Genomic DNA, 26,065 nt, shown 5'->3' with positions numbered 1-26,065 from the left:
TTAAAGGCCATCGGCTTATAAAAGTTCCATTACAAACAGTGCGATACCAATTTACAATAGTTCTCCACCTAAGATAAATATTATTTCGTCATTCTTACTTTTTAGTAATACCTTATGGTCATTCTCTCTTGATCACAGTTCCTATTCAGTAGCACAATCTAAACATCTGAATTACGAACCTTAAAGGAAAAAGGCGCAAAATATCTTGCTATAACTAGTGCAAGCTGACCTGTGAGATTAAGCCAATTGATCAAACTGACTCCTCCAAAAGAGTGCACGAGGAAGAACGTGACATTACCCATTTACAAGATCAGTTGAGCACTTCACAGCGTATGTGTGTTTAGAGATAATACTAAGGAGAGATATGAAATGGAACGGTCGCGTTAAATTAGTATTGGAGACTGCGGACGGAAGACATATTTGTTAGAACCGGTCTGCGGAAGTGTAGTGCATCTGTAAAGGAAATCGCATACAAGACGCTAGGGCGAACAATTGCAAAGTACTGTTCTAGCTTTTCGAAATCGTGTCAGGTTGGCACGACAACAGAAATCGGACGAGGTAAGAGGCGTACGGCTAGGTTCTTAGCACGTCGGTATAGACGTTACAGTGTAAGTCAGGTGCTCGGGGAACATAAATGGGTAATCTTCGGAAGAAAGATGATAATTTTGTCGCGACCCCTTACTGGGTGCATTTGGAGAGCCAGTATATGAGGACATCCAGTATGGATCATCACTATAAGGCAAGTAAAGGGGCATGATGTACGTTTCATTATTTTACTCTGCAAACGCAAATGGAATGTGACAGAAAATGGCTGACACTGGTGAACTGTATGGTAACTTGCGGAGAATATACGTGGATGTAGACTTTGGAAAAGTCATCGGATTTTAGACAAGAAAATCAACAAGCTGGTTTCAGATGTGGATACCACACAATATTCGTCTATTACAACTCGTTGCCGAAGATGTAGTGTGTAATACAGGATATGTGTATGCACTGTTTGTGATTCATAAATATCCACAAGACGTTTACTTCAGTATGAGCAAATGACGTTTCACCCACTTGAGAAACGAGGCACTGACTTAACGGTCGATATATGAGTTTCAATTTCTTTTTCTTCTTAAGTAGGGCTTCAAGCAATTTCTTTCTTTCCGCTCTCCAAAACTGGCCTCATCAGCGTTGGCATCATCGCCATTAAAATAAAATGTCCTCACCTTTGTGATCTTTTTGTAACATCATCGCCGGCCGAAGTGGCCGTGCGGTTAAAGGCGCTGCAGTCTGGAACCGCAAGACCGCTACGGTCGCAGGTTCGAATCCTGCCTCGGGCATGGATGTTTGTGATGTCCGTAGGTTAGTTAGGTTTAACTAGTTCTAAGTTCTAGGGGATTAATGACCTCAGCAGTTGAGTCCCATAGTGCTCAGAGCCATTTGAACCATTTGTAACATCATCCTTTTTTAATAATAAACAACTACTGTGAAATGAACAAAGTAGTGAGGCAGTGGATAGGCTTCCCACCAAGCTTCTGGTGCCTGTCAGACAGTTCTTCCGTCCGCGACCTCGATTAGAGAAGCAGTGATAGCAGATACCGGGATCTGCGCTCCTTCCGCCACAGCAGGCGCAAGCAACGCCCTAGCAGCAGGGAGGACATCCTATTCTCCTTAAGAAAAGAAGAAAAGCTACGGGAAAGTACTGTCCTGTCCCGCCGCACAGACACACGTGTCATCGCATTACCAGTGTGACGAAAGCCAGAACATGTGACGGGTACTGACCAGCAGTGGGTATCGCCAGGGTCAAGACAGCTCAAACCTATTTCGTCGTTCACCACGTAACTCATATCAGTTAGCGAAACCAGTGCAATGTGTTGGCAGTCACATCGCCTCAGCCCCTGGGAAACCCAAATACTTTCCGAACAGTTGGCGTTAACGTCCTGTGTATGTCGATAGGTTTCAATACGCCATTAAGCCTAGTTTACACGGTGACGCTGAATTGCCAAACTCGTTTCTTGAAACCAGTGGTACAAAACTAGTTTCGTAAGGCTACACGGCCATATCAGTGGACGCTTAAGTTTCGAAATTTTATAAGTACCGAAGCACCATTTTCGTCTCTCAAATGGAAGTCTCGGCACTTACTTTGATAACGTAACAAAACACACACAACAAACGCGTCTGAATTCATGACAGAGATTCCCGCTCGGGTGCTCAGCGACAGTATTTTGTAGGTTTACTCCGGAATCTACTTCAGCCACCTAAAATTGACTTCAGCTAAATTCAAGGATGTTAATCAAATTCAGAATGCTGTAAGGAAATGAGATACACTAATACACGGTGCATTATCGTCAGTATTGAAAGTGGAAAACGCGTAGCGCTCTTTTTCGAAAGTCGAGACTTTTATTCCTCGGCCCAGTAGTATTCATATCACGTTCCAAAGTCTGCGGTTGCCAAATTTGTTCCAGATGATTTTGGCGCCGTCTATTGAGAAGTTTCCAGAATGAGATTTTCACTCTGCAGCGGAGTGTGCGCTGATATGAAACTTCCTGGCAGATTAAAACTGTGTGCCCGACCGAGACTCGAACTCGGGACCTTTGCCTTTCGCGGGCAAGTGCTCTACCAACTGAGCTACCGAAGCACGACTCACGCCCGATACTCACAGCTTTTCTTCTGCCAGTATCCGTCTCCTACCTTCCAAACTTTACAGACGCTCTCCTGCGAACCTTGCAGAACTAGCACTCCTGAAAGAAAGGATATTGCGGAGACATGGCTTAGCCACAGCCTGGGGGATGTTTCCAGAATGAGATTTTCACTCTGCAGCGGAGTGTGCGCTGATATGAAACTTCCTGGCAGATTAAAACTGTGTGCCCGACCGAGAGCACTTGCCCGCGAAAGGCAAAGGTCCCGAGTTCGAGTCTCGGTCGGGCACACAGTTTTAATCTGCCAGGAAGTTTCATATCAGCGCACACTCCGCTGCAGAGTGAAAATCTCATTCTGGAAACATCCCCCAGGCTGTGGCTAAGCCATGTCTCCGCAATATCCTTTCTTTCAGGAGTGCTAGTTCTGCAAGGTTCGCAGGAGAGCTTCTGTAAAGTTTGGAAGGTAGGAGACGAGGTACTGGCAAAGAAAGGCTGTGAGTACCGGGCGCGAGTCGTGCTTCCGTAGCTCAGTTGGCAGAGCACTTGCCCGCGAAAGGCAAAGGTCCCGAGTTCGAGTCTCGGTCGGGCACACAGTTTTAATCTGCCAGGAAGTTTCATATTGAGAAGTTTGTTGTATGTGATGTTTGGACATAAAATGTTTCGCTCTGTACATGGCATATTCTCTATCTCCACCGTTAGCTGCACATAGTGTTCTTTTGCTATCTTCTGCATTTGTGCAACTGTACTTTCACTGAAGTCATTCTCTTCAAGATGGCTTCACATTGACGTAACAATGCATTGGTCCAATACGACGTGTCGAAACCCACCCTGAATTTTTTGATGCAGGAAGTTGTTCTTGTAATTGTTTCCATTATCGTCCCAGAAACATCTATGCATATTGCAACTGGCCAAAAATCAATAATTTTTTCAGCTCCGCAATCCATGTCGCGTTTATGATGTTATATTACAGACTTCCATCAATTAGAGCTTCAATTTGTTGACATGAGGTATTTTATAACAGTTCGTGTAGCACGTTTCTTATGATAAATTTGGATAATGTATATTTTACTAACAGTGAAACAATTCCATATTTATGCTCTGTAGTAGTCACAAAAATGCGAAGTGTTTATTGGATGATGGAAACAAACATTTCTCTTACAGCAGGCAGACCTGTTAAAACAAAAATCACTTAATTCACTCACTTCACAATAATTATTACTTTTATTTAGACGGAATTCGGATGGGGTAAGAACTGGGCGTGGCCCTTGTTATTCTGTATATTGTGCTGCGTACGAGACATACTTGATCAATTCGTAAAACGTGGATATGCAAACTGACAATGCACAAATGACTAAAATTTAACAATACTGTTCCGCTGATAGACCTGAAATAACGAAGAACTACCGGAAATTATATTGTCAGACAATTTTCTATAAAGTGCGTTACACTATTCAATTTCTTTTCATCAAGAGGCTGAATTACACGTTCCGGGTGTAACCCGAATTATATTAAGTCTTTTCGTTGTCCTCCTAAAGAAAGGGGTGTCTTTATGTCCAGACCAAGAGTCCAAGAAAACCAACGCATTATTTTCTGCAACTTGTAAGAAGACGTTTGGGCCCATAGCTAAGGAATGGCTCTTACAACTCTATAACTTTTGCTGGTCTAACAAGACGGTACCTACGCCATAGTTGAAGGCCAAGGTAGTAGCTATTCCAAAGCCAGGTAAATCAAGAGATGATGCCAAGAACTATCGTCCAGTATCGCTGTTGAGCTGCCCTTTCAATCTATATGAACGTCTTGTCTTGAATAAAATAGGACCACAACTAGAAAGCCAAATCATTCCACAACAAGCAGGTTTCAGACCGGGTAAGTCTTGCACTGGCCAGGTCATCTGCCTAACACAATACATAGGGGACGGTTTTGAGAAGGGAGAAAAAACTGGTGTGGTGTTTGTCGACTTATCAGCAGCATACGACACGATAAAGCACAAAATCCTCCTGGGAAAAAATTTCAAAATGACGGGAAACTACCATATTACTGAAGTTGTGAGAACACTCATCTCCAACAGAAGATACTATGTGGAATTTCAAGAGCAAAGAAGTCGCTGGAGGAACCAGAAGAATGGGCTCCCACAAGGTAGTGTTTAGTCCCCTCTACTTTTCAATCTGTATACAAATGACCCGTCAGTTGGACCGACGACAAGAAGTTTTATCTATGCTGATGATATAGCCATAGCCTGCCAATCCAGATCAATCAAACAGATTGAGAGAAACCTAACAGATGGCTTAGAAGTACTAACTGAATATTACAACGGGAACCAGCTTCGACCGAATACAGCAAAGACGCAGACTTGTTTGTTTCATCTGAACAGTAAGGAAGCAAACAGGGAATTACATTTGGAATGGAGCTCAGTTAAACACTGCCGAATCCCAGTTTATCTTGGAGTCACATTATATCGAACACTGTCTTAGAAGAAACACGTAGAAAAAACTAGAGCGAAAGTCAACACACAGAACGGTACAATCCGCAAACTTACCAACTCACACTGGGGAGCAAATTCTGAAATTCTACGTGCATCATACCTGGCATTGTGCATTGCTCCAGCTGAATATGCATGCCCCGTACGGAGAAAATTGACACATGCCCAGAAGCTAGATGCAGCACTGAATGACTCATGTCGGTTAATTACGCGATGCCTGAAGCCTACAAACCGTGATCTCCTTTATATGTGTTCTGGAATAGCCCTCCCCCCTCCCCACAGATCAGATGGCAAACGTTGGCGATGGCCGAACGAAGCAGGAAGTGCAAAGACAGGAGACATCCCCAGTACGCACATCACCCAGTGGTGGCACGACTTAAATCCAGGAAAGATTTCATAAAAGCTGAACGTCCACTAAACGAAAGTCAATCTACACCAGGGAATCAATGTGGAAACAGAAATTGGGTAAAAGCAGCCTGAAAAGTTGTAACATTAAAGAAAAACTTCCTGCTGGATCGCAATTGGAATGCAGTGTCTGGAAGAGCCTAAATAGACTTAGGTGTCAAATGGGAATATCAAAATCTGTTCAAGTGGGGATATGCCGAAGAAGAACCCTGCCAATGTGGAAGAAAACAAATGATGACACACCTGTTGACCTTTCCATCCTTGCTGGCCACATGCCATTTTCAAGACCTGTGGTTGTCCAACGACGCTGCAGTGGAGTGTCCTGAACACTGGAGACATATATAAGTCTGGCTATAGACAACAATGATGACTTACGACATGTGAAGATCATGAATGTATATATGAATTTATAACTATTATTTAGTTGTATTTGTAACATAGTATATATAGCCTATTAATTAATTACAGATGTAGCTCAACACGATTAAATAAATAAAATCACACATTCTAGTTATCTTATAAATGGCTTGTTCACGGATTCATGCTTACTGGAACATCTTCCTTCTCCCATCGTATACTTTCACTGTGCCAGTTTTTGCTGTTATTTTTGATCCTCCTGTACATATAACAACAAATTTTTACCACTAAAAGTTTTCAAAGATCTCAGGTATTACCTTAAATGGAAAAGAATTATTTCTTCTTTTAATGTGCATCACTGGAATGAGATAAACGACATTTCTTTCTGTTACAAGGGAATATGTATATAGCACTTATTTTAAAAGAAAAAACAATCCACTTTCATGTTTAATAAATTTAGATTAATTTGTGAATGGTCTTGTTGTATGTCAAAGTGAGGTGGGAGGTGGAGGGAGCGAATGTTCTCGAATTTGTTTGTGACCTAACCTATTCTGATTTCATTCCTTTAATCAAGAAATGTTAATAAAAGGAATGGATTAGCTCCTGACTCACTGCAAGTCAAATGTAGAAAGCATTTTTTATTGTTTCCAGCCAATCTGCTACATAAAGCAGAGTGTATGTATGTATGTATTTCCAGGATGAATTTCTACCAAATCTAGCACAGAGACGTCAGACTTCACGAGTGTCAGCACTGTTGTAAACTCCTAGCTCCGGCAGGAGCAGGCATACAGGAAAAACATACTTTCCCAGCCCCTGGCATATTGGCTACCATCATGAGAGGCAAATTGTGTGAAAACAGTATTGGCCAACCAGATCAACGAGCTTTGCTGGGCAGCCTACATATCAGGGCCAAAAAACAGTTTTCTGGGCCCTAACATGTAGGCTGCCCTGCATTACAGGTGCATTGTGTTGAATTAGCATCGACCTGTTTCGCATGGCGGCCTGTACGTCAGGAACAGATAAATGATATTGAAGCTCCTGATGTGTAGCCTGCCCTGCATGACAGGCATGTTGTATGTCTAGTATCAGTCTGCTTTACTGAACTGTGCCGGCCGGGGTGGCCGAGCGGTTCTAGGCGCTACAGTCTGGAACCGCGCGACTGCTACGGTCGCAGGTTCGAATCCTGCCTCGGGCATGGATGTGTGTGATGTCCTTGGGTTAGTTAGGTTTAAGTAGTTCTAAGTTCTAGGGGACTGATGACCTTAGAAGTTAAGTCCCATAGTGCTCAGAGCCATTTGAACCATTTACTGAACCGTGTTGTAGGGGCTGCATGTGGTGACAAGCATGGCTGTGGGCAGGTTGAGATAGATAGAGGGGGGGGGGGGATGGACAGAGTGAGGGGCAGGAGGAAATGGACAGACAGAGGTGAGGAGTGGGAGGTGCACATGGCAGGTGGAAGGTGAAGAGGGGTAGTGGGCAGGTAGAAAAGAAGAGGGGGAGGTGGAGATGGAATAGTGGAAAGGGAGGAGGATATGGTCAGAGGAAAGGGGGAGGAAGATGTGGTAAGATAGAGGTGGTGGAGGAAATGGACAAAGAGAGAGGGAGGAGGAGATTAAGGGACAAGCAGAGTGGGGAGGATGAGTTGGACAGACAGAGGAGGCAGAGGTGGACACAGAGAGGGGGAGGAGGAGGTGATATGTGTCGAACACACATGTGGGCTGAACTGCGGGGAAATCGCTAATAAATAAATAAAAATAGCTTTGAGCCCACAGTATTTCAGTCAAAAACCCTTGTACGAAGTATTCTGATTTCTCCAGAATACTTTATCTACATTTCAGTTGATTCTGTACAGAGTTTGTTTCTCCATCTCTTATCAGATAAGTCGTCATAACATTATAAAAGAAAAAAGAAATGGTCAACGTATGAAATTTCGTGGGAGGTGTAGTTTTGCCTAAGAAAGTAAACTAGATAACAAAATATGAAATTTTACTCACATCGACTTAGCTCTAATTGTGGAGGAGTCGATGCCGATGGCATTTACTTCTGTGTGTATGACCGACACTTCAAAAGCATTTGTTCATACACTTTCTGCATACGCTATAGTGCTGCTGCCATTAAAATACCATATTTGTAGCAGCCCGGATGCAATGACATCTACATTTCTCTCATTACCATTCCTGCACAATGCTGGATCAGTGCTTCGCGCCTGGATTCCGGAGCAAGGTGAGTGTCCAGTACGTCAAACGGGAATTAAGAGATCTCCGGCGCAGGGGGGCAGAAGAAGTTGAGGAGCAGCAGGAGGCGTGGAAAGCTCGATCAAAACTGCATCGAATCGATTGCGGACGGCCATCATGGCATCTGGCACGCCGCTCCGCCACGGTGATTACCCACAGTGCTGCGCGCGCCACAAAAAAAAGCCGACGATGGCCCGGTGCGCCGTGGTACTGCGCACAGGTGAGACAGGGCTGGCGCGCATGCGCACAGCAGAGCGGATGCCCGGCCGTAATTGTTAAGACAAACAGTGGCCGGACAGCCGAGCAGCGCTGCGGCTTTTTGTCGACCGCGCCGCGGGTCGACGCGCCTCACTATCCACTATCGATAATGACGCCCGTGGCGAGGTGCAGCCATCACAGGCGCGCCGCGGCTGTTACACTTTGCCGATAATTTAAAATAATCTCCTCGTGCTCCTTTTTTCCGCGCGCCGTGCTGATGGCGAGGCGAAACTTGTTTGCTTTTAACGGCGAACGAGCGCTGAGATCCGCGTGCTCGATGCGCGCACCGCTTCCTATCGTAATTTATTCTGGACCCGACGGGACGCGACGGGACGTGGTGGGATGGTTTGAAGAGGAGAGGGAAGTGCACGGCCAGGCACAGCGCTCTTTCGTGGTCGCTACCTACTGAGTACCCTGTGCTACTTCTGTACTAAGTGGAGCTCTATTAAGAAAACGACCGGAAGCTCCTAAGGCAACAAGCTAGCGCAAAAGTGATCTGCGTTTTCGATCATTTTTAGTTTGTTTTATACAGGCTTCATGAAACTGTGTGTTCAGAACTAGAACGATACTGTAATTTGGCCTGCTTCACAAGAGAGGAGCCAGGTAATATATGTATGGACTCAATAACGGAAAAGACAATACTAAAATTACGACCAACTGCACGGAAACACGAGTGGACTTCTAAATGGAGGTTGCACGTTATTATTATGGTAGGTCAATTAAGTTTCAATGAACGCTGCACTACAATTCAGAGTGACTCAGATACATGACACTGTTCTTCAGCAAAATTGAACTGTCTGAAGGCTGAGTTTTTCCTGTAATGTTAATGTGGTAGGAGCCATATTTGAGTCAATTATTGTTTGGACAACGTTTTTTGCCATCTTGGCAAAATGATGTAAATGTAATTTTACGAAATTTAGAGGGACTGTTAAAGGACCTGTTAAATGTCTCATATTAAAGGAATTTGTGTGCTTATTCCAAAACTGGTGTTAGATTTTTGTATCTGTAATATTACCAAAGTTGTTCAGAATTTAATATTACGATTAAAATTTTATTTGCATTAATTCATGTTATGTGTTTGGGTTACAGTTGTATGTGTAAAGCATGATCGTTTCTTCTCTAACATTAGTTGAATGAACGTTACTTCTGAAAACAATCGTTTAATGTAATTACAGTATTGCTTCATATTTCATTACTACGTGACACAGTTTTGCAATTAACCTAATGTGTATGTCTCCTATGAAATTAGAATGATCTGTGACTAGTATCGTTCGTCAGTTCAAGGTAGCAAAGTATGACGTGATGAATTAAAGTGGTTTCAGCATTCGAAATGGAGCTTTCTTACAGGGATCTTAAAATACAATATCAGAAGGACTCTTACGGTATCTACTGAATCAACAATGTTGTTATAAACATGTCTTATAAAAAGAAAATGGAATATACGCAATGTCAATTTAGTTTAGGTTCTAAGAGCCTGTCGTTAGGTATCTGCGATCGACTTTGTTCCAATAATCGATAGTACATTATGAAGCGACTGTGCGTTCTCGTTTAGGCCAGGTGTGAGCAGAGCGCGCTACTGACCAGACGGAGGCGGCGGTGCCGAAGTAGTAGAGGAGCAGGAAGACGACGGCGCAGTTGGCGTTGGCCAGCCCGTCGCGCGTCATGAGCAGCGCGTGGGCGGCGCTGCAGGCGACGGCGCGCCGCCCCGCCGCCGCCCGCACCGCCCAGCCGACGGCGCACAGGTTGTGCGACAGCGCCAGGAAGGCGACGGCCGGCGGCGAGCGCGCCGACGCCGCCCCCGAGGAGCCGGCGCCGCCCCCGCCCTGCCGGCCGCGGCCGCCGCCCCCGCCGCCCACCAGCGTCAGCGCCGCCCCCAGAGACGCGGCGAAGCCCACCGCCGCCCAGCCGGTGGCCCACGCCTCGGCCAGCCGCTTCTCGGCCGCCGCCCACGCCACGTCCGCGTCGCACGCCGGCTGGCAGCGCGACGGCACGCCGGGAGGGCCCTGCAACACGACCGAGGGGTTTAGACATCACAGTGGCGGCTCACAAAGGGCGAACTACAGGAGATCTGCGAGCAGGACTTACACGAAGGACAATGATAAACTTTTAGTTAGAGTTAAATACACTACTCGCCATTAAAATTGCTACACCAAGAAGAAATGCAGATGATAAACGAGTATTCATTGGACAAATATATTATACTAGAACTGACATGTGATTACATTTTCACATAATTTGGGTGCAGAGATCCTGAGTAATCACTACCCCGAACAACCACCTCTGGCCGTAACAACGGCCTTGATACGCCTGGGCATTGAGTCAAACAGAGCTTGGATGGCGTGTACAGGTACAGTTGCCCATGCAGCTTCAACACGATACCACAGTTCATCAAGAGCAGTGACTGGCGTATTGTAACGAGCCTGTTGCTCGGCCACCATTGACCAGACGTTTTGAATTGGTGAGAGATCTGGAGAATGTGCTGGGCAGGGCAGCAGTCGAACATTTTCTGTATCCAGAAAGGCCCGTACAGGACCTGCAACATGCGGTCGTGCATTATCCTGCTCAAATGTAGGGTGTCGCAGGGATCAAATGAAGGGTAGAGCCACGGGTCGTAACACATCTGAAATGTAACGTCCACTGTTCAAAGTGCCGTCAATGTGAACAAGAGGTGACCGAGACGTGTAACCAATGGCACCCCATACCATCACGCCGGGTGATACGCCAGTATGGCGATGACGAATACACGCTTCCAATGTTCGTTCACCGCGATGTCGCCAAACACGGATGCGAACACCATGATGCTGTAAACAGAACCTGGATTCATCCGAATAAATGACGCTCTACCATTCGTATACCCAGGTTCGTCGTTGAGTACACCATCGCAGGCGCTCCTGTCTGTGATCCAGCGTCAAGGGTAACCGCAGCCATGGTCTCCGACCTGGTAGCCCATGCTGCTGCAAACGTCGTCGAACTGTTCGTGCAGATGGTTGTTGTCTTGCAACGTCTCCATCTGTTGACTCAGGGATCGAGACGTGGCTACACGATCCATTACAGCCGTGCGGATAAGATGCCTGTCATCTCGACTGCTAGTGATACGAGGCCGTTGGGATCCAGCACGGCGATCCGTATTACCCTCATGAACCCACCGATCCCATATTCTGCTAACAGTCATTGGATCTCGAACAACGCAAGCAGCAATGTCGCGATACGATAACCCGCAATCGCGATAGGCTACAATCCGACCTTTAACAAAGTAGGAAACGTGATGGTCCGCATTTCTCCTCCTTACACGAGGCATCACAACAACGATTCACCAGGCAACGCCGGTCAACTGTTGTTCGTGTATGAGAAATCGGTTGGAGACTTTCCTCATGTCAGCAGCCTGTAGGCGTCGCCACCGGTGCCAGCCTTGTGTGAATGCTCTGAAAAACTAATCATTTGCATATCACAGCATCTTCTTCCTGTCGGTTAAATTTCGCGTCTGTAGCACATCTTCATGGCGTAGCAATTTTAATGGCCAGTAGTGTATTTAATCTGCTGTTTGTTTGCAGTCGTCCTGCACACTGAAATCCCAGCGCCACAGCACCCTGGCACGCCACAGCAGGAGCCCAAACAAAACGGCGCAGTTCACTGATAAGGTGGTTTATCTTACCACAATCTACACTGAAGCGCCAAAGTAACTGGTATAGGTTGGCAGATTCAAATACAGAGATATGTGTAACAGGCAGAAGACGGCGCTACGGTTGTCAACGCCTATATTAGACAACGAGTATTTGGCGCAGATGTTATATTGACTGCTAGAATGGCAGGTTATCAAGCTTTAAGTGAGTTTGAACGCCGGCCGGTGTGGCCGAGCGGTTCTAGGCGCTTCAGTCTGGAACCGCGCGACCGCTACGGTCGCAGGTTCGAATCCTGCCTCGGGCATGGATGTGTGTGATGTCCTTTGGTTAGTTAGGTTTAAGTAGTTGTAAGTTCTAGGGGACTGTTGACCTCAGATGTTAAGCCCCATAGTGCTCAGAGCCATTTGAACCATTTGATTTGAGTTTGAACGTGGTGTTAGTCGGCGCACTAGCGATGGGACACAGGATCTCAGAGGTAGTGGTGAATTGGGAATTTACTCGTGCGACCATATCTCTAGTGTACTACGTATATCAGGAACCCGGTAAAACATCAAATCTCCGACGTCGCTGCGGCTGGAAAAAGATCCTGCAAGAACGGGACCACGGGACCAACGACGACTGAAGAGAATCGTTCAGAAGTGCAATCCTTCCGCAAATTGCTGCACATTTCAATGCTGGGCCATCAAAAAGTTTCAGCGTGCGAACCATTCCACGAAACATCATCGATATGCGCTTTAGGAGCTGAAAACCCACTTGTGCACTCTTGATGACTCCACGACACAGAGGTTTACACCTCACCAGGGCCCGTCAACACCGACATTCGAGTGTTTATGACTGGAAACATGTTGCCTGGTCGGACGAGTCTGTTTTCAAATTGTGTCTAGCGTATGAACGTGTACTGGTATGGGGACAACCTCATGAATCCATGGACGTTGCATGTCAGGAGGGGACTGTTCAAGCTGGTGGGGGCTCTGTATTGGAGTGGGAGGTATGCAGTTGGAATAATATGGGACCCCTGATACGTCTAGATACGACTCTGACAGGTGACACGTACGGAAGCATCCTGTGTGATCACATGCATCCATTAATGTCCATTGTGCATTCCGACGGACTTGGGCAATTCCAGCAAGACAATGCGACACCCTACACGTCCAGATTTGCTATAGCGTGGCTCCAGGAACACTCTTCTGAATCTAAACACTTCCTCTGTCCACGAAACTCCCCAGACATGAATATTATTGAGCATATCTTGAATGTATTACAACGTGCTTTTCATAAGCAATCTCCACCCACTCGTACTCTTACGGATTTATGGACAGCCCTGCAGGATTCATGGCGTCAGCTTCCTTCTGGATGTTTCAGATGTTAGTCGAGTACATGCTACGTCGTGTCTTGCGGCACTTCTGCGTGTTCGCGGGGGGCCTACACGATATTACGCAGTTGTACCAGTTTCTTTGGCTCTTCAGTGTAGATTACTTCTTTAGCCGTCTGGATTAGCTTGACAAAAACGTAAAGAGCAAGCTGTTTGACGTAATGTTAATAAGACTGTCATTCGGCGTTTTAGAATAGCGCCCTCTCCAGTACCCAACATTTCTCTTCTTTTCATTCTTCACACAAACATGATTCGACACCTGTAAGTCATCTTCCGAAGATCTTATTTTATTTCTGTAAAATATGTCGACACATGTTTGTATAAGGAACAAAAGCCGCCGCGGTGGTCTAGCGGTTCTAGGCGCTCAGTCCGGAACCGCGCGACTGCTACGGTCGCAGGTTCGAATCCTGCCTCGGGCATGAATGTGTGTGATGTCCTTAGGTTAGTTTTTAAGTAGTTCTAAGTTCTAGGGGACTGATGACTACAGATGTTAAGTCCCATAGTGCTCAGAGCCATTTTTTTAAGGAACAAAAAAACCGAAAAACATTTTCTTTTGGTTTCCTCGAAATACACAATTTAAAAAATAGAATAAAAAGGAACATCCTCTGACTCTATATATTTCTCAACTGATTTGCTCTATCTGTTTGTATGGATCCACCATCTCTAACTCAGAGATAAACACATTTTGCGTCGCAGAGGTCGATAGTATGCACAATGGATTGTCAAGCGCAGCGAGCGCTAAGTGAGTGTAGGTGACAGCAGTCCGGGCGTAGCCGTCGGTGAGTGCGCTTATAGCGGTTGTAATGGCGCGAAAAGTATCCCGTGATATATCGGATGAGAGTGCCCCACCGTCACCGCTTCACTCTCGGTAAAACGTAACACCAAATCGTGACAAGTAGTGTTATTGACGAAAGTTCAAAAAAGTTTATGGAGCGTGAAAGTCCGCGTTCGCGTCAACCGCGCCGGCCACACCTTGGTTTGCAATGAGGATTGTGTGTGCTGATTCTTGCTACAGCGTGTGACGACATATCAAAGTACTGACCCGTGTCGGGATTAACCGTAACTAGAAGTGTAAGACGAAAGTAGTGTCTGCCTCACATTGTCTCTAACCACAATATATCGCCCAAATAGTGTAAAATATCTTGATGTTGATTACTGCAAAAACCCCTCTCGATTGTGTTTGACATTGTTAAGCAGCATCATTCTGAATGAAAACAGCTCACAAAACAGCTAAACCCGATCATCACTATTCTGTTAGGTAACGGTTACATAAAAATAGGAACTTGGCTGCTGTTCGGTATACAACCGACGAAATTTTATCGGCAGTGTTTCGTTTTCTGTCGCAGCAATTCATTAAGTCATTTGAAGCGCCCTATTCCGAATGTTTTCTGAAATGAGCATACTTAACGTACATTGTTATTTATTTCATGTACTACCCTATATATTGTCAGGTCTACACATGTACAACAGTCAGTAAACACTACTACACGTTCACCTCCAAGCATTCTCGTACACATCGCATTTCACCTGTTGTGCAGTTCACAACAAATGTTCGAATATCCTACCGTAAATTCCATTCCGCCCCCCCCCCCCCCCCCCCCCATGAACCATGGACCTTGCCGTTGGTGGGGAGGCTTGGGTGCCTCAGCGATACAGATAGCCGTACCGTAGGTGCAACCACAACGGAGGGGTATCTGTTGAGAGGCCAGACAAACTTACGGTTTCTGAAGAGGGGCAGCAGCCTTTTCAGTAGTTGCAGGGGCAACAGTCTGGATGATTGACTGATCTGGCCTTGTAACACTAACCAAAACGGCCTTGCTGTGCTAGTACTGTGAACGGCTGAAAGCAAGGGGAAACTACAGCCGTAATTTTTCCCCAGGGCATGCAGCTTTACTGTATGGTTAAATGATGATGACGTCCTCTTGGGTAAAATATTCCGGAGGTAAAATAGTCCCCCATTCGGATCTCCGGGCGGGGACTACTCAGGAGCACGTCGTTATCAGGAGAAAGAAAAATGGCGTTCTACGGATCGGAGCGTGGAATGTCAGATACCTTAATCGAGGAGGTAGGTTAGAAAATTTAAAAAGGGAAATGCGTAGGTTAAAGTTAGGTATAATAGGAATTACTGAAGTTCGGTGGCAGGAGGAACAAGACTTTTGGTCAGGCGAATACAGGGTTATAAATGCAAAATCAAATAGGGGTAATGCAGGAGTCGAATTCATAATGAATAAAAAAAATAGGAGTGCGGGTAAGCTACTACAAACAGCATAGTGAACGCATTATTGTGGCCAAGATAGACACGAAGCCCACGCCTACTACAGTAGTACAAGTTTACATGCCAACTAGCTCTGCAGATGACGAAGAAATTGGAGAAATGTATGATGAAATAAAAGAAATTATTCAGATAGTGGAGGGAGACGAAAATTTAATAGTCATGGCTGACTGGAATTCGGTAGTAAGAGAAGGGAGAGAAGGAAACGTAGTAGGTGAATACGTATTGGGGCTAAGAAATGAAAGAGGAAGCCGGCTGATAGAATTTTGCACAGAGCTTAACTTAATCATAGCTAACACTTGGTTCAAGAATCATAAAAGAAGGTTGTATACATGGAAGAAGCCTGGAGATACTGACAGGTTTAAGATAGATTATATAATGGTAAGACAGAGATTTAGGAACCAGGTTTTAAATTGTAAGACATTTCCAGGAGCAGATGTGGACTCTGACCACAATCTATTGGTTATGAACTGTAGGTTAAAACTGAAGAAACCGCAAAAAGATGGGAATTTAAGGAGATGGGACCTGGATAAACCGAAAGAACCAGAGGTTGTACAGAGTTTCAGGGAGAGCATAAGGGAACAATTGACAGGAATGGGGGAAAGAAATACAGTAGAAGAAGAATGGGTAGCTTTGAGAGATGAAGTAGTGAAGGCAGCAGAGGATGTAGTAGGTAAAAAGACGAGGGCTGGTAGAAATCCTTGGGTAACAGAAGAAATATTGAATTTAATTTATGAAAGGAGAAAATATAAAAATGCAGTAAATGAAGCAGGCAAAAAGGAATACAAACGTCTCAAAAATGATATCGACAGGAAGTGCAAAATGGCTAAGCAGAGATGGCTAGAGGACAAATGTAAGGATGTAGAGGCTTATCTGACTAGGGGTAAGATAGATACTGCCTACAGGAAAATTAAAGAGACCTTTGGAGAAAAGAGAACCACTTGTATGAATATCAAGAGCTCAGATAGAAACCCATGTCTAAGCAAAGAAGGGAAAGCAGAAAGGTGGAAGGAGTATATAGAGAGCCTATACAAGGGCAATGTATTTAAGGACAATATTATGGAAATGGAAGACGATGTAGATGAAGATGAAATGGGAGATACGATACTGCGTGAAGAGTTTGACAGAGCACTGAAAGACCTGAGTCGAAACAAGGCCCCGGGAGTAGTAATAATTCCAATCCCAAAGAAAGCAGGTGTTGACAGATGTGAAAATTACCGGACTATCAGTTTAATAAGTCACGGATGCAAAATACTAACGCGAATTCTTTACAGACGAATGGAAAAACTGGTAGAAGCCGACCTCGGGGAAGATCAGTTTGGATTCCGTAGAAATGTTGGAACACGTGAGGCAATACTGACCCTACGACCTAGCTTAGAAGCTAGATTAAGGAAAGGCAAACCTACGTTTCTAGCATTTGTAGACTTAGAGAAAGCTTTTGACAATGTTGACTGGAATACTCTCTTTCAAATTCAGAAGGTGGCAGGGGTAAAATACAGGGAGCGAAAGGCTATTTACAATTTGTACAGATACCAGATGGCAGTTATAAGAGTCGAGGGACATGAAAGGGAAGCAGTGGTTGGGAAGGGAGTGAGACAGGGTTGCAGCCTATCCCCGATGTTATTCAATCTGTATATTGAGCAAGCAGTGAAGGAAACAAAAGAAAAATTCGGAGTAGGTATTAAAATCCATAGAGAAGAAATAAAAACTTTGAGGTTGACCGATGACATTGTAATTCTGTCAGAGACAGCAAAGGACTTGGAAGAGCAGTTGAACGGAATGGACAGTGTCTTGAAAGGAGGGTATAAGATGAACATCAACAAAAGCAAAACGAGGATAATGGAATGTAGTCGAATTAAGTCTGGTGATACTGAGGGAATTAGATTAGGAAATGAGACACTTAAAGTAGTAAAGGACTTTTGCTATTTGGGGAGCAAAATAACTGATGATGGTCGAAGTAGAGAGGATATAAAATGTAGACTGGCAATGGCAAGGAAAGCATTTCTGAAGAAGAGAAATTTTTTAATATCAAGTATAGATTTAAGTGTCAGGAAGTCGTTTCTGAAAGTATTTGTATGGAGCGTAGCCATATATGGAAGTGAAACATGGACGGTAACTAGTTTGGACAAGAAGAGAATAGAAGCTTTCGAAATGTGGTGCTACAGAGGAATGCTGAAGATTAGATGGGTAGATCATATAACTAATGAGGAGGAATGGAATAGGATTGGGGAGAAGAGACGTTTGTGGCACAACTTGACTAGAAGAAGGAATCGGTTGGTAGGACATGTTCTGAGGCATCAAGGGATCACCAATTTAGTACTGGAGGGCAGCGTGGAGGGTAAAAATTGTAGAGGGAGACCAAGAGATGAATAGACTAAACAGATTCAGAAGGATGTAGGTTGCACTAGGTACTGGGAGATGAAGAAGCTTGCACAGGATGGAGTATCATGGAGAGCTGCATCAAACCAGTCTCAGGACTGAAGACCACAACAACAACAACAATTTCAGTGCGTTCGTGTGCTTGTGTGAGTGCCTGTGAAAGTTCTCTGATGGGGTCAGCAACGTCTATGATGCAACCAAGGAGTTCATCTCGCGTGTTCACCTTTCATATGTCGTAGTTTAATGGCACGAAGACACCCCTAGCAAAGAGGCTGAAAGCAACCAGCTAGGTTTCGCCAGATAAAACGTCAAAGGGATTGAGTGGGCAAAACATATATCTGCGGACCATTAGCCCAAAAGTAAACGTACATTTAATGTGTTCTACTTCGGAAACCATTCGGGAGTAGAATATAAGTCAATATGAAGTGTCTTGCTTAAACTGATCGTTCTTCTCATGTTCCTGAATACTGACCATTTCTCCTGGAACACGCGGTATGTCACATTTCAGTAAATGCTCCCTGGCCTGCACCTGTCTGCAGTCACATACATCTCGTCTTGTACATACCCTCTGTCATCGTCTTCCTGCATCAGTCATTTCTTGCACCTTAGCTGTTGGGTCTGTAACAGGGACGTGATTGCTACGTTTGGATGTCTCCCATACTATCTTCCATTCCTCGCTTGCGTCCAAATTCTCTGGCGTTTAATAAGTCTTCGATATAGATAACTTAAGTTTGAGGTGGTTTGTGGCTATGAGAACCTCACATTTTCAAATATTGTACGCCTTCATGATCTCCTGTATCACTTACAAAGGAAACTCTCCATCGGAACCTCCCCCCCCTCCCCCCCCCCCTCAGATTTGGTGGTAACAGGGCCCAGTGCGCAGCCCGACAAAAACTGAACACAGATCAAGCATGAAAAGAGGAAGGTGTATTGAACAGTGAAAAAAAAAAGCAAAACAGAAACAGAACGGTTGAAGTACAAAAACTGCAATAGAGAGAAGGCTAAAAGAGCAATGGCGTTGTGGTCAAGTGGTCACAGTGTTGGACTGTCAAGCGGGCGAGCGGTGTTCAAACCTCCCTCCTGGGGAAAACTATTTTTCTTTTTCGCTGCCCGATGTCACCAAATTTGTGTCTGTGTCGTGGTTCAAAATGGTTCAAATGGCTCTGAGCACTGTGGGACTCAACTGCTGAGGTCATTAGTCCCCTAGAACTTAGAACTAGTTAAACCTAACTAACCTAGGACATCACAAACATCCATGCCCGAGGCAGGATTCGAACCTGTGACCGTAGCTGTGTCGTGGTGTAACCGTCCGTTTGCAACAGCGAGGTGTAAGGAAGGGACCTATATTGACAGTTGATTCCGCACAACTACTCTATTAGCAGCCGAAAGAAAGTGGGTTTCGAATGGGAACAGCAAACGTATGATATCAAGGCGACAAGTCAACCGAATTCTGCACCGGAAAACACGTCTGGTGTGTCGTACACTGTATTTGTGACAGTATGTGTGTCGTATGATAGGAATCTCTTACAAAAGCACCTAATTGTACGCCTGGTGAGTGAGTGGGATATGCCTTCTTGCCCGATTTAGGTGTTCGTATGAAAGTGAATGTGTTTAGTCGCAAAGAAATAATGTAAACATACTAGTTTGTCACACAACCTGCAACAAATGAACGCAACAGTTTCACAGCCACACAGTTTCTGTGTGCTGTCTCAAAATATGTTTTTAACGTTTTTGAAGTCTCGACTCTAGAATTCCTTTGTTGTAACATAGTTCACACCCGGTTTTTTTTCTGTGAGACGTCTATGTGCTGTCTCGCCTGCTCTCACTATTTATGACGTTTACTTGCGACGGTAACGTATTCTTACCAAGTGACTTATATTCTATAACCAGTATATAGTATGACAACTGCCAAGACTACAGAAAGAGGACAAACGTTTCAATGACCAAACGAAGAGTTCGTAGTGTTGTGGAAAAACTACATGGCACGAGGGAATTTCGTACTCAGCTCGCCTGCTCCATAGTCCAACACCGTACCCACTTAACCACGACGCCATGGCTATTCATTTGCGCACAATATTACACGTTTCGACCGTTCACAGTTTCTATTTTACTACTTTTTTTTTCACGGTCCAGTACACCTTCTTCCTCCTTTCATCTTGATCTGTGTTCAGTTTTTGACGGGCTACCCAATGGGCTATCTTAGCACTAAATCTGAGGGGGCTGTGATGCGGAGTTTCGTCTGTTAGTTGCCAGTAAGCCTTCAAAAAGTCAGATATGCAGTGCAGGTTAAGCGCTGCTACCAACGTGTGTCTAATTTAGTTGGTGTTGAGCGTAGCTGAAGCCACCTGTTGCCTCAGGAACGACAGCCACGACGATGAGATGTAGCGATCTTGATCGATGAGAAAGGTGTCACTGGGAGAATGGCGTGAGTAATGACGTGTTCGGTGGGAGCTTTGCGACTGTCCGATGCGCGACGACACCGGGCAGGACGATTGAGGAGAGGGCTGCTGCGGTGATGGATGGCGGCTGTCCGTCGCGACAGGGCGCATCTGTCGGCCCGGTGTGTGGCTGCAGACTGCCGCGTGGGAGCGGACGGACCCGCTCCCGGCTGACAAACGACCAGGAGAGCTGAGCGAAGGCAAGCATCGCGGCTCCAGCGGGTGGGGACAGTGAAGAGGAGAACGAGACAGTGCCGCGTGGCGGGCAGCCTAGGCCGCAGGGGCCGGCCCTCGGCACGGTAGCACGGCGGTGTGTGGTTGCAACAGTGTTGCTGTCAGTACTGCTGCAATGAGGCTGCAACGCGCAGCAATATTTCTATGTGGCCAGGCAGTACTTCTGATGGAATAGGCGGTTTCAGGTGCGAGGGGCGTTCAATAAGTAATGCAACACATTTTTTTCTGATAGCAGGTTAGTTTTATTCAGGATTCCAAGATCTATATTATTCTCCACTCTTTGCGACACAAAATCCTGTTTTTCAACATAATCTCCGTTCAATGCGACGGATTTATGCCACCTTTCTGGGAGGACTTGTATGCTCGGTGCTGGTCTACGTCAGAGCCATCGCGTTGCTGCTACAATGACCTCCCCATCATCCGCGAAAGAACTTGCCCCCCTTCTAACAGCCGTGTACCGCAAGTCTCTAGAGGAACGGAAGGTTCCAAATGATTGGAAAAGAGCACAGGTAGTTCCAGTTTTCAAGAAGGGTCGTCGAGCAGACGCGCAAAACTATAGGCCTATATCTCTGACATCGATCTGTTCTAGAATTTTAGAACATGTTTTTCGCTCTCGTATCATGTCGTTTTTGGAAACCCAGAATCTACTATGTAGGAATCAACATGGATTCCGGAAACAGCGACCCAACTCGCTTTATTTGTTCATGAGACCCAGAAAATATTAGATACAGGCTCCCAGGTAGATGCCATTTTCCTTGACTTCCGGAAGGCGTTCGATACAGTTCCGCACTATCGCCTGATGAACAAAGTAAGAGCCTACGTAATATCAGACCAGCTGTGTGGCTGGATTGAGGAGTTTTTAGCAAACAGAACACAGCATGTTGTTCTCAATGGAGAGACGTCTACAGACGTTAAAGTAAACTCCGGCGTGCCACAGGGGAGTGTTATGGGACCATTACTTTTCACAATATATATAAATGACCGAGTAGATAAGGTCGGAAGATCGATGTGGCTTTTCGCGGATGGTGCTGTAGTATACAGAGAAGTTACAGCATTAGAAAACTGCAGCGAAATGCAGGAAGATCTGCAGCGGATAGGCACTTGGTGCAGGGAGTGGCAACTGACCTCTAACATAGACAAATTTAATGTATTGCGAATACATAGAAAGATAGATCCTTTATTGTATGATTATATGATAGCGGAACAAACACTGGTAGCACGTACTTCTGTAAAATATCTGGGAGTATGCGTACGGAACGATTTGAAGTGAAATGATCATATAAAATTAATTGTTGGTAAGGCGGGTGCCAGGCTGAGATTCTTTGGGAGAGTCCTTAGAAAATGTAGTCCATCAACAATAAGGTGGCTTACAAAACACTCGTTCGACCTGTACTTGAGTATTGCTCATCAGTGTGGGATCCGCACCTGGTCGGGTTGACGGAGGAGACAGAGAAGATCCAAAGACGAGCGGCGCGTTCCCGTCACAGGGTTATTTGGTAATCGTGATAGCGTTACGGAGATGTTTCGCAAACTCAAGTGGCAGAGTCTGCAAGAGAGGCGCTCTGCATCGCGGTGCAGCTTGGTGTCCAGGTTTCGAGAGGGTGCGTTTCTGGATGAGGTATCGAATATATTGCTTCCTCCTACTTAACCTCCCGAGGAATCACGAATGTAAAATTTGAGAGATTCGAGCGCGCACGGAGGCTTTCCTGTAGTCGTTGTTCCCGCGAACCATACGCAACTGGAACAGGAAACGGAGGTAATGACAGTGGCTCGTAAAGTGCCCTCCGCCACACACCGTTGGGTGGCTTGCGGAGCATAAATGTAGATGTAGATGTAGATCCTGCAGAGTGCATCCTTCGTTGGGCCAAACTGATGGAAACCGGAAGCTGCGAGATACGGCCGGGCTGTAGGGCGGGTGAGGAAGAATAGTCCATTGAAGTTTTGTGAGCTCCTCTCGGATGCGTAGACTTGTGTGAGGCCATGCGCTGTCATGGAGAAGAAGTTAGTTTGCATTTTTGTAGCGGCGAGCACGCTGAAGTCGTCCCTTCGATTTCCTGAGGGTAGCGCAATACACTTCAGAGCTGGTCGTTAAATCGTGACGGAGGACATCAAACAGAATGACCCCTTAAAGAGTACCAGAAGACCGTCGGCATGGCTTTACCGGCTGAGGGCGCAGCTTTGAACTTTTTCTTCGGAGGAGAGATGGTGTTGCGCCACTCCAACGATTGCCGTTTCGTTTCCGGTTCGAAGTGATGAACCTTTGTTTAACAACCTGCGACGATGTTCGACAAAAAATTGTCACGATCAGCTTCGTAACGCGCAAGCAAATTCCGCACACATCGTCCTTCGTTGCTCTTTACGGTCTTCTGTTAGGTGGCGAGGAACCCAGTGGGGCCGTGCGGTTCTAGGCGCTTCAGTGTGGAACCGCTTGATCGCTACGGTCGCAGGTTCGAATCCTGCCTCGGGCATGGATGTGTGTGATGTCCTTAGGTTAGTTAGGTTTAAGTAGTTCTAAGTTCTAGGGGACTGATGACCTCAGATGTTAAGTCCCATAGCACTCAGAACCATTTGAACCCAGTGGCGGCACACCTGAGGACAAGTGTGCCAGCACTACCAACAGAGACTTCCAGTTGAGAAACGAGGTGCTTCGATTGTGATCCGGCAATTACCTCGAATGAGAGTGTCGCCACGTTCCAACATTGCAGGAGTCACGTCTGTGTGCGGCATGACGGGCTGCAGGAGTTCGGACAGGCCTCCGCGACATTGTTGCGATGACACAGGCCTCGCCCAACGACTCACCGTGCCTTTGTTCACTGCCAGGTCTCCGTAAACATTCTGCAAACCTCTATGAATATCTGCGAGGCTCTGGTTTTCCGCCAAATGAATCTCCATGCAGCTTTCTGCTTGAAACGCATTTCCGTTACAGACGCCATTTTGAAGATTACATATATCGTCGCCCAGCTATCGGAACTTCATGAAGCTATAGGGACTGAAGCGAGAATATTTCGAAATTTTTTGACCGAAATTGTCCGAGAAAAAAATACGAGGGTTGGAACTTAAATAGTGTCAACTATTTATTCACAACCGATACAAAAGAGTTACTGTCCTTCAGAGCAGTCACTAGCGTTGTGTAGAACTCGTTGTCAGCGATGTGAAGGGCGTAGTATACCGTTAGCATGTTCTGTTGATGGTGCGAATGCAGCGGTCTGCTGCCTGTCTAATCTCTGGAACAGTTCTGAAGCGAACGCCACGGAGTGGTTCCTTCATCTCTGGTATTAAATCAAAATCACAAGGACTTAAGTCTGGGGAGTATGGTGGATGGTACAGTACTTCCCAGTCCCATCGACCAAATAGTGTACCCACAGCTTGCGCTGTATGCGCCCGCGCACTGTCGTGCAAAATGATGGGTGGGTTGCGCAGAAAGTGTCGCCGATACTTTCGCAAAGCTGGTCGCAGGTGATGCTCCAAAAACGAACAGTAATACGACGTAAGTCCTTGTGACTTTGATTTGATTCAGAAGATGAGGGAACCACTTCGTGGCATTCGCTTCAGAACTGTTCCAGAGATTCGACAGGCAGTAGACCGCTCCATTCGCACCATCAACAGAGCAGGCACTGCTAACGGTGTACTATGCCTTCCACATCGCTGGCAACGAGTTCTACACTATGCTGGTGACTACTGTGAAGGACAATAACAGGTGCAAACATGTAACTCTTCTGTATTGGTTGTGAGTAAATAGTTGCCACTATTTAAGTTCTGGGCACTTCAGTCCAGAACCGCGCTGCTGCTACGGCCGCAGGTTCGAATCCTGCCAAGGGCATGGATGTGTGTGATGTCCTTACGTTAGTTAAGTTTAAGCAGTTCTAAGTCTAGGGGACCGATGACCTCATATGTTAAGTCCCATAGTGCTTAGAGCCATTTGAACCATTTCTATTTAAGTTACAACGCTCGGATGTTGCATTACTTATCGAACGTCCCTCAAATTTGCCAAGTTATGGCCACTGTGCTGCTGATTGTCCATCAGGGTGGAGAATATTTCGTACTGCCTCTGTGCTAGTCTGTAAATGCTTCCTTCTCAGTCTCACCCTAGCTTCTTCTTTCTCACGTCGACAGCACTACAATGCTGAGCTGCGAAACAATATTACTTCGCTTGAGTTCGTATGCTGCCACGTGAACGTTTGAGCACTCCATTTGTTTGTTGCCTACAAGACTGTAGAAATGGCTAATAAATTTGATACGTATATCTACGGTCAGAGCTCCAGAAGATGGAAATGTGTATACAGGATGATTCCGTGCCGATGCTTCAAACTTTCAGGGTTGATGGAGAAGGGTTAATGTATCAATTTGAGGTAAGTGGCTCTGATCCGGAAACGATCAAGTCCAAAGTTATAAGCGAAAATCTTTCTGATGCTTCTGACAGTGGACCTCTTCTACTGCAAGCTCTTTGCTGTACTTATCTTGGGTGGAGGTAGTGTGGATCAAAAAAAGAGAAGGACTGTCCAGTAAACATGGGCTCTAAACCACGAGGGCTATTAATTTATTAAGATGTGATCTGCCGCGAAATGAAAATCACAGTGAAAAGCCGACGAAGCTTTGCACAGATGTATTGGGCATTGTCTCCAGTAAGCCCGTCGATCGCGTCACGTCGCTGTTTTAAGTTCTGAGCGCACAGCGAGGACATAAAGATACCTCGAGAATAATGTCCCCCGCCACTTATGCGTGCCTACTAAGAGATGTCGCCTGATGTCATGCAGCAAGGTTAACGTAACATAAGTGTTGTGCGTTTCCTTCTTCATGACAGTTCTCGCCCACACACTGCACGAGCAATGAAGACGCTCTGCAGTGCTTTAGATGGGAAGTGTTTGATCACCTTCAGTACAGTCCGCAGTCTATCTCCGCTCACGTGAACTTTTGGTTATAAAGACAACATTTCGTCACAGACAATGAGCTGCAGACCAGCGTAGAGAACTGGCGAAAAGCGCAGGCCTTCTGTGACGCGGTTATTGCAAAGCTGTACGATACTACGACATATGTCTTCGTCGGGGTGGCAACTATGTACAGAAGTAGCTGGGAGATGTAGCTAAGTGCTGCAAGTAAAACATTTTTGATTTTCGCTGATTTCATTTCCCGACCGATTGGATTGTAACAAACGAATAACTTTCGTACATACCTCAAGAGCTATGAGCACTTGGCCGGCCGAAGTGGCCGTGCGGTTAAAGGGGCTGCAGTCTGGAACCGCAAGACCGCTACGGTTGCAGGTTCGAATCCTACCTCGGGCATGGATGTTTGTGATGTCCTTAGGTTAGTTAGGTTTAACTAGTTCTAAGTTCTAGGGGACTAATGACCTCAGCAGTTGAGTCCCATAGTGCTCAGAGCCATTTGAACCATTTTTT

At 45.7% G+C, this 26,065-nt stretch overlaps 1 protein-coding gene across 1 annotated transcript in view; it reads right to left on the bottom strand.

The window, feature by feature from the left end:
* LOC126456483 (frizzled-4) overlaps positions 1-26,065 on the bottom strand; it is a 479,673-nt gene that overhangs the window by 351,614 nt on the left and 101,994 nt on the right. Inside the window, exon 2 of the mRNA XM_050092233.1 lies at positions 9,939-10,360. Coding sequence (XP_049948190.1) covers positions 9,939-10,360 — 422 coding nt within the window. The remainder of the gene's footprint in view (positions 1-9,938; positions 10,361-26,065) is intronic.

This window comes from Schistocerca serialis, chromosome 2 (assembly GCF_023864345.2).
Source record: "Schistocerca serialis cubense isolate TAMUIC-IGC-003099 chromosome 2, iqSchSeri2.2, whole genome shotgun sequence".
NCBI classification, from domain to species: Eukaryota; Metazoa; Arthropoda; class Insecta; order Orthoptera; family Acrididae; genus Schistocerca; species Schistocerca serialis.
Note: the sequence above shows the minus strand (reverse complement) of the source record. Positions and strands in the feature narration are given on the sequence as shown.